The following is a 17,701-nucleotide window of genomic DNA, read 5'->3' on the forward strand; positions in this document are numbered from 1 at the left end:
TAAAGCAAAATTCTATGCACTCACACTGAGGCACTCTAATATACTGCAGTTCCTTCCCTGATTTAAAAGAGAAATTACTGCTGTGGAATTCACACACTAGTACGTTAGTTGCTCAATGGCAATTGACACATGGTTTATTGTTTGACTGTTCTATGTTTGGCAATGCTACTAATTGTGCAATACCTTTCAATAACTTTGTGCTCCACTGCTGGGCTGCTCCTTTCTTTGAGATACCTAAGGGACAGCTCCAGTTGCTTAAATATATTTGCTTTACTCAGTATTCAACAGGCCATCCACAGCTGTTAAATTTACAGCCTGGCTCTCTCAGATAAATAACCCATGCGAGGCACCTGTTCTCAGAGCTCACATTGTATTAAACAGACATGGATATTCTGGTAACAGACTCTGGGCTGTTTCATTTAACTTTCACTTAACACTCTGGCAACCACCCAAGAGCACCAAGGGAGGATCTTCAAAACATCTTTCATTAATGAACACATGCAGCTAAGACAAGCAAACCTATTCCTAGAATTGCTATCTGCCACCTGCACATCTGTAAGACTGTGTGATTCTCTGTACATGTCCAAGATGGGTTGGCAGGGATTAGGAGTGGCCATTCCTCATTTTCACCTCACAGTAGGGACTGTATGGAAAAAACTGTGTGCTCGATATATGCACCTATGCATGCACTTATGCATGCTCATGTATAAAGTATTACTAAATATATTTACTTATGGACACACTCACTTAGAAGAGATATAAACAGAGAAATAAACAGCAGAACCATTGGAAATTCAAAAGCACCAACTCACAGTCTGGCCACTGGCAACAACAGACTGGGACTTGAGGGGATAAGCATAAGCTCTTTGTGGACAGCTCTGGGCACTAGTGGGCAGCACTAATGAGTTGGCATCATAGATGCACCCAGGCAGTGGTGAGGGCCAGAAGTGCAAGGGCAGCATGAGCAAGACGAAGCCATGAGAGCCAGGAGAAGGCCACCCCTTTACCATGTGCTGATGAACACACCTGGAATACTGCCATAGATGCAGCAAAAGCACCAACAAAAACAAGTTAATGGGAGGCTACCGAGGCACCAAGAGGCTGTGGGACTGCAGCTGATTCATCTGCAGAAAGATGAACTCCTCTGGGAGCTTCCAACAGCATCTCCAGCACTGACAGGGAAGGACAGAGGTGATGTTATTGGGCTCTTGGATGGTGGGAGGCTGAGAGGCAGCAGGCACAAGTTTAAAGATCAGACTTTCACATGGGGATAAGCACAACACAGAAGTGGAGCCAGGGCCCAGAGACACTGTTGCTGTCTCCAGATCTGGGGATTTCAAACCATCACTGTAAAGCCTTGGGTAACCTAGACCATGTTCATTGCCAAGTCTCTTCTGGGGGGGGGTATGGACCTCCAAGGGTGCCTGCCAGCCTGCATGAGTTGGTGATTCTATGCAAGTAATCAGAACAGGCCATTTCCTTATCCTATCCTTATACTCTTTGTAGAATTAAGGAATAAGAGAATGCACTTAAAGCAAAATACCATCAGTAATGAAGAAAACTCACTTATACTCCAGACTGGTGTCAAAGCAGCAGTTTTCCAGTGCATCTAGGGACTTCATTAGAACTAAATTAATCTGTTGACCAGATACATCACTGCAAAAGCAAAACAAAACAAAACAAAAAAATGAGAAACATATCTCGGCTCTTTCAAACATGTAGGATATTAAACATCATGGTAAGACTGAATGGGCCAATAAATAGAGTTCTTTTCTTCAGGAGGTTCTCATACTAGTCTTTAAGCAATAACTATGTGACTGGTCAATTGTGTTGTAAGTACAAAGATACACTTTTACACAACTAATAAAACAATATTCAGCTCTTAACTGGCAACCATTGCTGCTACAAGATGCAGAAAGAAAACCAGAGCTTAAGATTTGTAAGATGTGCCTGACAGTAGGAAGAGAATACTGACAGAATGGTTTCTTGTAAGCTGAAAATCAATGAAATTTTAATATATTAGCTTCATAAATCTCTCTCACTTCATCTAACTTACTGATAAAGAAGGAAGCATTTACACCCCACTCAAGACATTACAGGGACTCCCTTACTACAAAACACGTACGGTTATTAATCTATGATTTGATATGGGCTATATCTACATTCCTATAAGTTTTGCTGTTGTTACAAGTCAAAGCTTTGAAGAGTGTGCATGATTAAGCTTGGAAATTATGCAGGGCAGTGGAAGTGTAAAAACTGACATAGTCTGTAGGAAATTTTTAGATACAATTTACTAATTTCAATACCCCTCAACAAACAAATGAACAAAACCCAAAATAAAAATCCAAATACCAAACTCATCTAATGTCATTTAATGTCTTTTAATACTTGTGTGTAGGTCAGTTGTCACCACTAATCATCCAGAGGTAGTCCATCACCAGACAGCGTGGCTGCATCAGAGGCAGCATGGCATCAAGACACCAAAGCATGCAGGTCAGAATGGGGAAATGCTGCACCATGTTTAAAAAAAGGTAGGTGTGTTTGAAACATTAGCTCCATTGAGCAAATTAACAACAGACAGCCAAATTTGCTTGATAGCTGTGCTTATGCACAAGTTAAACATGTGTTAGAGGTATACAGACAGAAAGAATGAATCCCTAGCAGTTGGAGGAGTGTAAAGCCAAACCTACTTCTTCCTTTCTCTGGAATCTTGCAACTGAGATACACACTTCTTTTAAGGAAGCATCTTTTACCAACTTCAGAGCATCTCTATTGCCAACATAGCTGTAGCAGCACACCTTGATGGCAGTCTATTGCACTACTTCTGCTGCAGCTCCATCCCCATAAACATAACTCACAATGCAAGTGGACACTACCTAGTGTCCAGAGGACCACCTGAATTGTTTAACAATTAAATCTCCTCGGGTAGCTATTTCCCTTTAAAACCAAATGTGTGGCTCCTGTAGCTGACTGCTTTGTACATGTGTTCTAGGATATTATGAAGATTAACCATTTATCCTGAAAGAATGGCAAAATATCCAGGATAGCACCTAGTGTGTGGAGGTTGAAGACTGATAACAAAAGATACTTTCAGTTCATGAGGGACACTGCAAAGCCCTTCAAGAATCATTTGCCTATGACTTGTAAACACTTCAATTTCTTACAACTTACAGGCATATGCAGAAAAAAGGAAGTTATTTCACACACTCATTACATGTTATAATCCTTACCTTACTTTTTCTTCATACAAACGTGAGATAAACATCCCCAAACCAAGGCCCACATGGACTTGAAGAGCCTGAGACTCATCAGCATTTGGCTTCCCAGGTAATCTGTCAGTCAGCATATTCAGGACCTCCTCAATCCTCTCCTTGCATGATACTACAAAAACTGGCACCAGGAGAGACAAAGCAGTGGCTGCACAGGAACGAGCGATAATACTTGCAGTATTTTCACCTGAATAGGATTTCTAGAAAAACATAAAAATTACTTTATTTTTTCTCCTGGCGGAAGGAAATAAAATTCCTTTACAGATAGTAATACTCAGCATTTTAGGAATTTAAACTAAATACTTTTACAGCAAACAGCAGCACAAATGTATTGCAATAAATGGTATTTCATGGAATTGCCTGTGATTACATTTTTATTTGCCTTACCTTGCAGGCAGCTAAAAACTAGGGTAATTCAGAACATAGTATCTAAGTATAAGTAAGATTATTAACTGAAAATAAACTGAAAATAAAGGATAAGATAGAATACAACTAGACTTTAAAAGCCATTTTGTGCATAAATACATTGGTCTATTTTATTTTTCACCTTCCTTGTTAAAATATCCAGCAGCACGATTAGAAGGGCAAACAAAAATCTGCCATGATCTTAATAAACTCCTGTAATTACAACACGGGAATAACTTAGTGAGCTGGAAAAAGCAGTTGCTCAAAAGCACCACACCTAACATGGCAAAATATGAGATCTTGCAAGATAGCCAGTAGAGATGCTTTCTAGCAGAAAGATCCCTTAAAAAGGTTTTCAGTTCCTCTCCCTTTTGATAGGCAAAATACACACAGCTACCTCTACTTATAAACCAGTGGCCTGATTCTAATTATCCTAATCTATATTTCTCAATTTCTATATGAAACTCTGTAAAGGAAAAGAAAAAAAATCCCATCAGAATGCATGGTACCCTCAGACGGCGATTGCTATTGTGTGCTTTAAAATTTTGAAAGCATAGGGTTTCTTTCATTTTTTTAATAAGAGTGTATTTTTAGAAATTAAACATTAACACTTCATTCCATCTTAAAACTACCTCTTCTAAACAGCATTATTTTAAAAGGCAGGAGTCACAGACAATTTGGCAAGAACTGCCAGTGCCAGCCTAGCAGTATAATCTCCTTACATCCAACCAGTCTAGCATTTACTTAACACTACAATTGATTTTGGTGATCTTTGTCCCCTGTCACTGATGACAGAGGTCACACACCAGAGACGACTCATGTCCACCAGTAATTTTCAGCTTTTTGATGCAACACCTCACTATGGGACTTACTACAGTTCATAAATGCAGTTAATAAAATCCCGGATAGAAAACATCAAGATAACATCAGTAGGCTGGTATTTGGCACTGTGCAATTCAAGTTTCCATCTTCATCCATGACACAAAGACTCTCCTAACAGGTCGTCTGGACCAAATATAGTCAAGAGTTAGAAATACCTATCTCTTAAGGTCTACACTCAGCTTTCAGTCTGTCTCCACATCCAACTTAAGAACTGCCAGATACTTACATAACTTGAGAATTTCAGACTGGTTATCACACTGTAAGAACATTTGATTCAAGTTCTACTGGCCCATAGAGGTTCAAGAAGTATTGTAAGATACTGGCTTCTATTAGATAACTATTAGATTTTGAGAAATTATAACACTTCAGAGCTCTAGGGGATGGTGTCAAGAATTTGATAATGTGGTGTCCTGGTTTGGGCCAGGATAAAGGTGATTTTCTGTCTTGTAATTTTGCTTTCAGCTAAGTTTCTTGTAACTAATTGCACTTGCTGAAATTAACAGCAAGTTTCTCAGACAGCGTCTGCTTCTAGGACTGATAACGCTCAATGTTTATAGTTACAGCTAGAGAGTGGTGTGCAGAGCCAAGAACACTGCTCAGTTCTGTGGAACAAATTGCCCTCTGGAAGGAAAAATGGAGTAAAAAGGTCACACCTGCAAACCCTCCCTTAGGGAGGAAGCGACAAGATAGATGGCCAAAATTGACCAGAGTATTCCATCCCATACACGTCATACTCAGTATAAATTTGAGGGACCACGAGGGTTAAACCCCTTCCTTTCTGCTTTTCCTTCTTCACATGTCCCTGTTTGCTTCAAGGCATCCTGGGACGATTCTGTCCATTCATCTGCCTATGGTCCAGATCCGTGCCAGCCTGAATCTGTGTGTTCCTGCCTCCAGCTCCCAACTGCTGCTGACTCCAGGAGTCCAGCCTGGACTTTCCCAGGGCTGCCCTGCAGACTCAGTGGTGACGTGAGAGTTATTGGGGGGTAGGGGGAAGGACGTGGTATAAATTTTCCTGTATATTTGTATCTATTCAGTAATTTTTTCCTTTTTACCATTACCATTTCATTAAAGTTGTGTACTTTAGTTTCCAACCCGTAAGTCTCTCTCCCTTATTCTCTACCCTTTCTTTATCAGGGAGGGGAAGGGGATTAATAGAGAGCATCTGGCATTGGGTTTAATAGCTGGGCCAGTGTTAAACCATGACAGATTTATTGGCAACCAACGTGGGGCACATTGCTTGCAGTGGGACCCTGCTGTGTTGTGCCTGCACAGGCATTTCCCATGGACCACATGGAAAACACCAGCTGCCTTGACAGGGCCACAGTGGTCAGGATGGCCATGGCAGAAGCAGCTGCCTTTCATGATGAAGTCATAGAAGCCATAGATTTGAAGAGACTCCATTCCTATTAGAAGGTTTCCTATTCCCGTTTTGTACACACATACTCTGTATTCTAAGTTCTCATGGTATTTTTGTTTTAAAATTTTCCTTCATTTAAGTATCCTCACATGTCATTTTTAGTCCTTTGGTAATAAGGACAAAAACTCAAGACAACCCCAAATATAAGCAAAAAGCACAATTAAAGGAAAAGACAAAAGCAAGAAAATTTTGATTTTCCTGTATTACAACTACTAAAGGAAGAATAGAACCAGGAAATGTTAAGAACTCCAGGTATAAAGTACAGATATTTTTTTAAACAAAACACATACCTGATAGAACCATGGGAAGACTTGACCTTTAGGCTGATAGCGGCTATTCACAATACTAAGGAGAGTCTCTGTGACCATAGAAATCCATTGTGTTGTGGGAAGAAAATCAGGTTCAGTCTGCAAAAATCACACCCAAAAATTCATTGTTATTCTTTATTAAATCAGGTCCTACCAAACAGAAGCTCAGCAGCTGATATTCCAGCTATGATCCATGAGAAACGAGATTATTTTCATTCTTAAGTATAGTAAGTAGCTTAATTTACTTGCCAGTGCTGACCCTCTACAACTAATTTTAATCATACACAGTCAGCAAAAATTATGAGAAAAGAGGATTTCTGGGTTTCATTGTACACTAGCTCTGTATCTTAACTGGCAAAATTGACAGATGTGTTAGTCATTATGTTTCTTGTGAGAAGGGACCTACATGTTCTACCTATTTTTGTATAGATCACACAGCAGCTACCAGATGGCATGCCTGCATTTATTCATTCATTCATTCAGCAAGGTGAAATTTGAATGTCAAAATGTGAAGTACTTATCAGCCTCCCAAACATCTGGTTATATTGCTTCATTACAGATCACTTAAAGTAGAAACCTCTTTCTCAGATGGACTTACCTCAGGCATCCCTTCAGTGTCTGAGGAAAGGCTGCTTTCGTGTTTGGCTACAGCAACAGCAAGTCCAGTTAAGGCAAAAATAGAATTTCCTTTCACCACTGGGCTCTCTCTGGACAGAAAAAGAAAAACAGTTCAGAAGCATAACAGATTTAACAGGAAATAAAACATATATCTCAGTGCAAGAAAAGTTATGCTACAGGTGATCCAGGAAGGAAGGCCTTTGAACCAAGCAACTTTATTTTGCTGAGCTACATGACAGCTCAAGTTTTTGCATTTTACCTGCATGAATTAGTGAAATAGTGGATGAGAAAAGAGTTTCAGTCTTTTTTTCTTGTCTGTCATATAAAGCCTATCACACAGAAAGTTGTACAGAAACAAAAGCTTGCTTCCCCTATAATGAGGGCTGCACAGAAATCACAGAAATGTTAGAATCACAGAACATTTTGGGTTGGAAGGGACCAACTGGTCTACAAGCACAGACTGACAGCTCATGTTAATCTTCTGGTCCATCATCACCCCCACATCCTTCTCCTCTGGACTGTCCTCATTCCTTTTCTTCTCCCAACCTGTGTTCATTCATGGGATTGCCTCAACCCAGGTGCAGAACCTTGCAGTTTGTCTTGTTGAACTCATGCATCAAAAGAAGCATTGGAACACATAGTTTGCATAAGCCCAGTTCTCAAGCCTGTCAAGGTCCCTATATATGAGTAATGCATCAATTGGTCCTTCCTAGTTTCATTTTCTACAGAGGACAACAGAAAAGGTTCTTCAAATAGAGAATACAATACAGGCAGGGGCCACTCCACTGCAATGGTAGCTGTTCAGGAGATTGAACCATCACTGAAATCCCACTTTAGAAAAAGGTTTTGGTTTAGTCCCCTATGCTGTCAGAACATTAACATAACAGAAAACTATAGGTTTTAAAGAATACTAACTTCTACCACAGTGCCAATTTTTACTTTTAAGGAAAGAAAAAAAAAAAGTCCACCACCTAACAAATGAGAAAAATCAAACTGTTCAGTCTCATGAAAGGATAGATATCAATATGCGAGTCAACTTTCTCAATTGTTGCTGTAAAAATACAACCCACTAAAAATTTAGGCATTTAGTCTAGATCCAAAGACTTTATTTTCACAATAAAAATATTTTCTGGACTCAGTGATCTTCAGAGGACCCTTCCAACCACTGACATTCTGTGATTCTGTAAGACACACAGGTCTTAGTAGTTGCATTGACCTCTCCTGTTTGGAAGACTACTTAGGTAAAAGATACTTACAAATTACACAGCTAGGTGCTTAGTTAAGTTCTTTAAAATCTCTGTGTACATCTAGCCTTAAATAATTTACCAGTGTATGTGCAGAATGTGTTGTTCATCAGCTTCCAAAAAGGTTATATTTCATTATGTACTTCAGAGAGAAACTTCTAAACCTACATACACATGAAAACTGGATGCTTTAAATTTAATGAAGCAAAACTCATCACCTCAAAAAACTCCAGGAGGAAAGAGCAGTGTCTTACTCTATATTGAAAATATTTGGGAAAAACCCAGTATTTCCTTGAAAGAAACTCAGTAAACACAAGAATTTCTAGAGAGGTGATCTATGGTCAGGAAATCCCTCTGCTGTTACCTAAAGAAAATTCACCGCTCCCTCATAAATTAGCCCATGCTTCTACTTTAACTAGTTTTTTGCTGATGAACTTCTATATCTAAAATCATACCTTAATTGTGAGACACAGAATATGATACATTTAAAGTTTATTATTTTGTTCCTTTTTTATTTATCACTTTCTGCTTCCTTATTTTAACACAGCAAGTTACTGAGTAGCTTAAATATCAAACATATCTTCCTATTTCATCCTGCTTTAACCGACTCCTTCAAGATGGACTGATGTGCAAGGAAGTGGAACTGGAGGGACTACTTTAAATATTTGAACAATGATAAGTTAAAGAAGGAAGAAATTCAAGCCTTTGCAGAAAGTCTTATTTAAAATCTCCGGAACTTTCAGTGCACACAGGTACTTCAAACTAGTCTTTTCTACAATTACAAGAACAACAATGCTGAAATGGTCTATGAGATGGCACTGTAATTCTCTCACTAATGACATCTTTATGATTTTCTAAGTACTTACTCTTATGAGGATTTACTACTTCTGACACTTTTGCTTAATCTGATGTAAGTAGCCAATTTCTAGTTAACCAGCAACACAGCATTAAATAGGAAGAAGGTAGCTGCCACGGGAGGGCAAAAGGAAGAAGTCAAAACACTTCAGCAGGCTATAAAGAAAGATTAAGACTCTCACTGCTGCCTGAAAGCCATGTGCTAGTTCTAACAGCAAGTGAGTAAGCCTATCACAATCTCACCATATGTAATTTCCTGTTGTTAAGGGGAAACAGACACCTGAGAAAAAAGTGGGACAATTTTGAAGAACCCATATTCCAGTCAAGACAAGTCAATTTCTAGATAAATTAACCTACTTGAGGCAAACATTCTCCTTGTTAAAAATAGAATAGACAATTAGTGCATATAGCATTATGCATGCTTTACTCAATAAGGCATCAGCCTTTCTAGTAGACACAGTCAGTGGCAAAAATCTCAAAGCACAAGGTGGCAACAAGTTCCTTTCCTGAACAGCAGTCATATGAAATAATAAAAATGACAGGATCACCAACTGCAGAAAACATTTTCTTGCATCTTCATTACAAAGAGAAATTATTATCATCTGTAATAAATTTGCTGCTCTTACTTGGAAGCAACCTTGATGACATCAGTCAACATATCTCTGACCCTGCAACAGAAAGAGAAAGAATTTACACCACATTAATAATATCATAGCATTAGCTCAGGTAATCTCCCCGTATGACTTACACGTGTCCATTCTAGGTTAACAACTATCTCATCTAGGTACCAGGAGATATAGCACAAATGAATCACAAGCATTAGAACTCTAAAATTGTGAAAAATGTACCACTCAACATTTCTTCATGATCATGTACACTACCAAGGTTTATAAAAGGTTCTTATTTGACATTCATACCACTTTTTGTAAAATGTAGGTTCATGTGATAGCCATAAGTCTGTTCTTCCAGCATTTATACAGAAGTTTCCACATAACTGCTATTTCTTAGCATAATTAAATAAAAACGTTTTAGAACAGATTACTATTTATCCAACAATTTATCCAACCCTTACTACAGTCCTGCAACCCTCTATAGGCAACTAAACTGCCAGGCAGTACAGTAACCTGAATCGATTTAAATGAAAGCCATAGTTGTTACAATCTTTAACACATTACTATAGTCGATGTATAATAAGCTACTTGTCTGCATTTGCTTAGTTTTGCATTCCTATCAAGACAGAAGAAGAGCTGCAGTGAAATGTCTACATTGCCAGGTTTGAGTGAGGAAGGAGATCCTCTATATTACAACACATAATACCATTCTGGCCATGACTGTAATCCCACAAAAAAAAAGATATGCTCACGGTTCCACAACACATGATTGAAAGACTAAAACTGAATGCTTCATGAAATAGGACCATGTTATAAGACTGAGTTATACTCAGGGTTTAGAAGAAACCTTCTCAGGCTTCCCTTGGCAGCTGTATTGTTTTTGCACATAATTTCAAAGTCATCTAACACTAGAAATACACCAGCCCGGCAAATAGTAGTGCAAATTGCACAGTACTTAATCAAGCATTGACAGGAGTTTGTACCAAGGTGCCCCCAGTCAGCTTAAACTCAATAAGAAAAACTAATGCTTGACAGGTATTGAAGTCCTGAAACACCAATAAATAAAGGGGGAACAGGAAAAGACATGGAAGACATATGGGGCTTCCAGTTCACTTACTGCTTTGATTTCTCAGGGAATTTTGTTAAGTTTTGACATAGGTTACATTAACACTGCTCAGGAAATACAGAGCAAAAATTACTACCAGAGAGATCTACAAATGCAGCATTGTTAGAAGCATTCTTCTCACCCCAAAGATGTTTTTCCTTTATACCCTATCAACAAAGGGATCAGGCAGAGAAATGACAGAAAATGTTTCCATTACTACATAAAGAATCTCTCCTACAATACTGTATCACTCTAAATCTTACTGTGAAACCCTCCAATCTGTAATTAACTGGAATAAAACAATAGACACAAATTTTATATTCCTCTTGAGTGGCACCTGGTAACATCTTTTTGACTTAAACAGGCAAAGGGCATTCTGGTTTTGTTTGTACATGCTTTATTCTCAATGAATTTAAGAACAAGCATGGAAACAGACACTTATACTGTACTCAGATATATAGTTCCTCTCTGTGAGGTCTCCCACTTCCCCCCTTGTCTTCCTGGCCATGTGCATACATGGGTAAACCCTGACAGACTGAGAGACACTCCTCGGCTGAATAAACCAGAAGTAGTCAAGGATGTGCATCAGGATGTGCACCATGTGCTTGGTTTTAAATAACATCCTCAGGCTCAACACTGCTAACTTACCACACCAACTGTGGTGCATCTCAGTACACTATGACCATGGCTTAGATTTCTCTTATCAAGCCATTTTCAGGAAGACAGCTTACTTAATCTCTACAACTAAGTTTTGCTCTCTGCACAGTCCTTCTGTTTTAACAATGCAAAATAGTTTTCCATTCCTTACAGTTGCTTGTCCTACAAGGTTTCAGACATTACAGAGCTGAGGTACCTATGAACCTGTGCATATGGGAATCCTGACAGTAACCCAGTAGTCTCTTTCTTCCTGTTCCCCATACCGCCTTGGTTATTGTATCTGCTGTTGTTCTTTTTTTTTTTTCAGCAGCATCCACACAGTCTCTACATCTGCAAAACTAAAAACTTCAAAGACTTGCCTTCTTCTGCCACTTCAATTTGACATGACAAGTGAACAGGAGCAGACAAGCATTTCCTTACCAGAGCCAGGCTGTGAATTTTTTGTACTGCACCTCTTCAGGATTCTCTTTTCCATGTTTTAACTGCATATCCAGCTCTGCCTGCCTCCCCTGCAGAATTACAGAATACATTAGAAGGGGACCTTACATGGCCAATCACCCTAAGATTTCTCAGAGAACACTTGGGTAACAGATGTAGCACTTCACTTGAGGGCTACTTCGTAAGTGAACTTGACTGCTTTTCATATGGAATTCTTCTGTAACACACAGTATGTAACATAAAAGAATTCATAATTTTTTATTCTGAGTAAGGAAAACAAGCTGCAGATGGCATAAACAGACACATAATGAGACATCTCTCCCAGTTCATTTGAAGGGACAAGTTGCCTTGAAACATGGTAGAGCAAGTGGTGAATGAGATTTAGAAGTCTGCTAGCTAAAATGGGTTCTAACAGCAAAACATTACTATCTTGATTTGCTACTTAAAGTAGAATTTATCTCCCTTTTCCGTTCTGTGGTCTTAATCTTCCTGTGACCTCCTCCAACAGTTCTTTCCATACCTTATAGGAAATTATATGAATTCTGACCTCTAACACCTGTTAACAGAACATAATAAGGAGCTTTTCTTTAATGTTCAGTTTCCATCTGTGAGACAACTACATCTGAACTTGTTTGGGTTATCAGTTACTGCTTCATAGTAGGTTATTAAGCTTTAAATGAAAAATACAGGCAGATAAGCTGTGTTTTACAGGCACTGAATGCTAGTAGTTTGCATGTGCATAAAAACCTAAGAATACAAAACGCGTCAATCCTGTAAAATCCTGATGTCACCCAAAACATCCTTCTTCAGAGAGATTAAAGAAGCATATAAAACATTAAAGAGAAGGATGCATAACAGCTGTGCAAAAATCTAGTGCAATTAGCCCAAACACGTCAACACTGGCTTAGGTTCTGAACTAAATCAAGACCTGCAGGGTCATCATGATGACATTGATTTCAGTATCAAAAACATGCTGAACACATGAGCTGGCAAAGGTGCCTAACCATGTGAGCAGACATAATGAAGGCAAGAGGACTTTTAAGTGTCCAAAAGTAAAAAAAAAACAAACACAATTTTTTTCAGTGAAGTTGACTCTATGAACATCTACCTCCAAACTGTAGAAGTCATCACTCTACTGGCTGTTCAGAAATAATTATGTAGTATACAGAATACTCATCTTAAATGTACTATTAATATCCTATAATGTATATAAATGTACTATAGAAGTATCAGGAATAAGTAAAGATACTAAGCCCCCAGCAAGGGATTCTAGAAGCAACAAAAATTGACCTGTAAAATGGCATGAATTCCTAGAGGTTTTCAGAGACAAGACTGGTAAGTAAGTGCCAAGCTTCCCTGAAATCTTGCCTTACAGGGGAAGCAAAATAGGAAAGTAATTAAATGCAACAAACAATGGCCCCCTCTGTAGGTACAACCTAAAATTACAACCTGAACAGCTGCTTCCAGTTTTGTTATAGGGCTGGCTTGGCCTAGAATCTGATATTTTGCTGATGTACAAGATAAAACTTGTTTTGAACATGTTAGAGGAGCATATGTTTGGCTGCAGAGCAAAACAAGGAACAGTCAAAGTTTCTAGAATTTGCTCTGAAACTTGAGCTGCTCATTTTGAAAGCAGATGGTGTAGCCTGGAAATATAAACAAGTAACTCTTCTAGTAGCACAACGACTTCTAGAAGACAAATATTTGTTAAAAGCTTTTTAGATAATTTTCCTGTTGAAAAAGAAAATTACCTTACATTGCTCCAGATAATTCATACTTCCTAATCATTAGATAGGGTGGAAAAATCATAGGACCAGTCAGTCCCTTCCAGTGTGACAGCATATAATGCTGGTTAAGAGAAATTCTTTTTAATGAATCATTCCTCAACAGCTGCTGTCTTCTTGGTGATGCTATTATAACCTTTCTACCCAAAATAATTATTTAGAGTTCCAGTTAAAATTTCACATATAAAAATTCTAAGAAATTACACATTCTGCAACTTGACACAGGAATGAGAATCTGAACTGTAAGGAGAAATTATACTTCTACAAAGAACCCCAGATTGTCCTGCCATGAACTGAAGACTGATCTTATTTTTACCTCCTTTTCGTAAATTTTATGAAACAACGCAAGCTTTGCTTTTAAATCTTTTGTAACTTGCATGGATGCTTTTCCCAGCAAAATGAAATTCATGCCACTTGAATGAGCATTAATGTGTACAGTAACAAGTATCCTAAAATTACCTGAAGGACTGCACTGTAGGTTCGACTCAAAAATCCTAACCAGGACTGGGGCAGCAGCATGGAGCGGTGCCATTCAGAAGGCTGAATGTTAACCTGTGCAACACATCAGAAAGTTGAGAAACAGTTACATTAAGTCTTACATATGCAAAATGTGTACCTCCTCCTCCAAATTAAAATTTGCAGGCAATCATCTGGTCACACCCATAGGACATGAGGCATGGCTGTAAGAAACTGAAACGACAATGCACTTTGTTCTCCCTTTAGGTTTTACCCGCACCAAGTTATTTTCAACTTTGCAATGAAGGCAGACAAAATGGGTCCCTTCAGGTAGTTCAAAAGATAATTAATCCCTCAGAGAGCAGCATTATATGAGGCAATAAGCACAACCATGCTAGCCCTGGTAGGCAAAAATACATACATAGCAGTATACAGCAGTCTGTATTCGTTACAGTTTTTGTAAATCTTAGAGGCTTCTAAAAGCTTTAAACAGACTGTTAAATACAAGAAGGCGACTATCTAAATACCAGAGATTATTCAAAAGAAGTTACTATCCACGATTGAGGTATAAACAACTGTGCTCCAGTACCAAGTTCAAACTTCCTTTAAATAAATTGATACAAAAAAAACCCCCAAACCAAACAAAAAGCAAATAAACAAACCCAAAACAACAAAAAAACCAAACCAAAACAAAAAACCAAACCAAACCAAAAATCCCAAACCAAGACAAAAAACCAAAACAAATAAACAAACCCAAAAAACAAACAATATCCAAAACCAAAATAAAACAAAAAAACAAAACAAAACAAAAAACCAAACCAAAACAAACAAACAAAAAAACCCAAAACCCACAAAATTTCTCTCCAGGAAGTGCCATAATAGAACTTACAATAGGAAAACACCAGCACATCAAAGAAAATTTAAGGAAATATGCAACAGCTCTCCCTGTCAGCCACCATACCTCACACAGGTATGACAGACTCAGCTTCACAACAAAAGAATAACTCAGTCAACTACACAATCTGCTGTGTGTCCCCAGCCTTTCCTCAGGAGCCCAAGCTTATCCTCTTCAGTGAGCACTATAGTTAACTGACTTGAACACTTTTTTGGAGGACATCGAAATGCACAACTGAAGGCAGGTGATCCCAGTAACAAGGCATTTTCTATCCATGGTAGCATAACAAAGTAATTGCAGTGGTAAGTTCAACGGAATGGGTCACAAATTCAAGGCCACAATGTTTTTCCAGACATTAAGATCCTACATGATATGTATACCTTCCTCTGCAATTCGCATGTTATCCAATTTATAACCCAAAATATATTAATGCATTAAAAATATTTATCACATCTTTCAGCCTTTTACAATGTTTTAAGTAGACGGATAAATGAGGGGAGAGCAGTGAAAGTGCTCTACCTTCAGCAAGGCTTTCGACAGTGTCTCATGGCATCCTCACAGCCAAACTTAGTGGGTGTGGATTGTATCATGGGACAGTGAGGTGGGCTGGGAACTGGCTAAAAGACAGAACTCAGGGAGCTGTGGTAAGTGAGACAGAGTTTGGCTGGATGGCTGTGTCCAGTGGTGCTCCCCGGCGGTCAGTACTGGGTCCAGTCTTGCTCAATATATTCATCAATGACCTGATGAAAGGACAGAGTATCCTTAGCATGTTTGCTGATAATACAAGACTGGGAAGGGTGTCTGACAATGCCAGAAGGCTGTGCTGCCATCCAGCATGACCTGGACAGGCTGGACAGCTGGGTGGGGAGAAACCTAATGAAATTCAGCAAGGGCAAATGTAGGGTACTGTATCTCAGGAAGAACAAACTTGTGTATCAGTACAGGTTAGGGTCTGACCTGCTAGAAAGCAGCTCTGGCAAAAAAGACATGGGAATCCTGGTCAATAACAGGCTGACCATGAGCTAGCAATGTGCCCTGGCAGCCAAGAAGGTCAGTAGCATCCTGGGGTACATCAAGAAGAGTGTGACAAGCAGGTCGAGGGGCATTATCCTCCCCTTCCACTGTGCCCTGGTGAGGCCACAGCTGGAATACTGCATCCAATTCTAGGACTCCCTGGTTCAGAAAGGACAGGGAAATGCTGGAGACAGTCCAGCACAGAGCCACTAAGACATTAAGGGACTGCAGCATCTACTGTAAGAGGCAAGGCTGAGGTAACTGGGCCCATTCAGCCTGGAGAAGAGAAGAATGAGGGAAGGTGTCTCATCACTGCTTATAGAATATCTAAAAGGTGGGTGGGTGTCTGGAGGACAGACTCTTTCTAGTGGTGACAGGACAAGGGACAACAGGCATAAACTGGAATACAGGAGGTTCAATCCAAATATTAGGAAGAACTTTTTTAGCCCATGGGTAACAGCACTGGAACAAGATGTATAGAAAAGCTGTGGATTTTCCATCTCTGGGGACATTCAAAACCCATCTTGTTGAGGTCCCGTGTGATTTACTCTAGGTAGTCCTGCTCTGGCAGGGGGGTTGGACTAGATGATTCTCAGAGGTTCCTTCCAACACCTACCATTCAGTGGTTCTCTTACATGAGTCTCTATTTCCTTTTCTCCACAACTGTCTTAATTGCAGCAACATTTTATTAAAGGAGTATAGGAGTTCAAATGTCCTTGCTTTTTAAACTGCTTTGTTTTTCACACGCACTAACAACAAAATCTCTGTAATTAAAATTATAGCTGTGTATTGCTATTCCACGGTGGGCATACAGAATTGATTTTTTGCCACCATCCGATTATTTGTACTGCCTGCCTCTACCAAAAAGATGAAAAAAAATGTATCACAACCATTAGGTCTCCATGGCCATAAGTTATTTAATGTCAGCACTTTCCAGGGTAATAAGTTTTTAATAAAGGAAAGGCAAACATCTCAAGCTGAGCTGAGATGGGATATATCTCTGTATCTGCTATGACCTACATTTTCTATTTCTAAACTAAAAGTACATGCCAGACTCCTTGAGTTATGAAAAAATCCTGAGTTGCATCAAAAATTGTGCAAAACCTACCTACAGTAATTAATCTTGCCAGGCTTAATCCCAGAAGGTTATTATTCTTTCTTTTTATTCCTCCTATTTTATTTTTTTTATGGAGACAAGTTGCTGTTAACATGTAAAACATTCCATGACTCAAGGTATGCAAAACTCTCCTTTCTCCATTATGTGCTCCACAGGTCTCTTTCGTAGAGAATGGATAACCAAGATAAACAACCAAACTCCCCTTCCCTGTTTTACCTTCCAGCTTCATCTCCTCTATATTGTGACCCTCCTGATACACATAAGGCAGTCCATGTATTTTCATTATATGAACCTCATAACAAAAATGAAGGACCATGCTAAAGCTTCATGCTGCCTCTCAGTGGTGAAATTAAAACAGTTTTGAGTAAGTACTAATACATCCATAAAAATAAATACAATCTAAAAGACAACCGATTAAAAGAGATGACATACTCGACCCCTCAGCCAGTACAAATACACGCTGTAGAAAAAAATGAAATCTCCTCTTTTAATGATTCAATAACAATAGCCCTTCCTTCCTAGCCAAAATTTTATACACCCACTCCTCTCAACTCTGCTCCTCCAAACTGATAAGCAATCAAGGCTCCAGTCAGAATTGTTTGCCTTAGGTTCCCAAGGCATCT

At 39.0% G+C, this 17,701-nt stretch overlaps 1 protein-coding gene across 3 annotated transcripts in view; it reads right to left on the reverse strand.

The window, feature by feature from the left end:
- Window positions 1-17,701, reverse strand: part of FOCAD (focadhesin) — a 99,577-nt gene that overhangs the window by 21,176 nt on the left and 60,700 nt on the right. For 2 of the 3 annotated variants that reach the window (XM_071732164.1, XM_071732163.1), the window contains exons 22-28: window positions 14,056-14,148; window positions 11,795-11,883; window positions 9,628-9,669; window positions 6,883-6,991; window positions 6,267-6,383; window positions 3,231-3,469; window positions 1,567-1,656 (exon numbers count right to left, since the gene is read on the reverse strand). In XM_071732164.1, the coding sequence (XP_071588265.1) occupies window positions 1,567-1,656; window positions 3,231-3,469; window positions 6,267-6,383; window positions 6,883-6,991; window positions 9,628-9,669; window positions 11,795-11,883; window positions 14,056-14,148 (779 nt within the window). Of the gene's footprint in view, window positions 1-1,566; window positions 1,659-3,230; window positions 3,470-6,266; window positions 6,384-6,882; window positions 6,992-9,627; window positions 9,670-11,794; window positions 11,884-14,055; window positions 14,149-17,701 lie in introns of all 3 variants that reach the window. The other variant, XM_071732165.1, reaches the window with a different exon arrangement.

The sequence above is a fragment of the Heliangelus exortis genome, chromosome Z (genome assembly GCF_036169615.1).
Source record: "Heliangelus exortis chromosome Z, bHelExo1.hap1, whole genome shotgun sequence".
Classification (NCBI taxonomy): Eukaryota; Metazoa; Chordata; class Aves; order Apodiformes; family Trochilidae; genus Heliangelus; species Heliangelus exortis.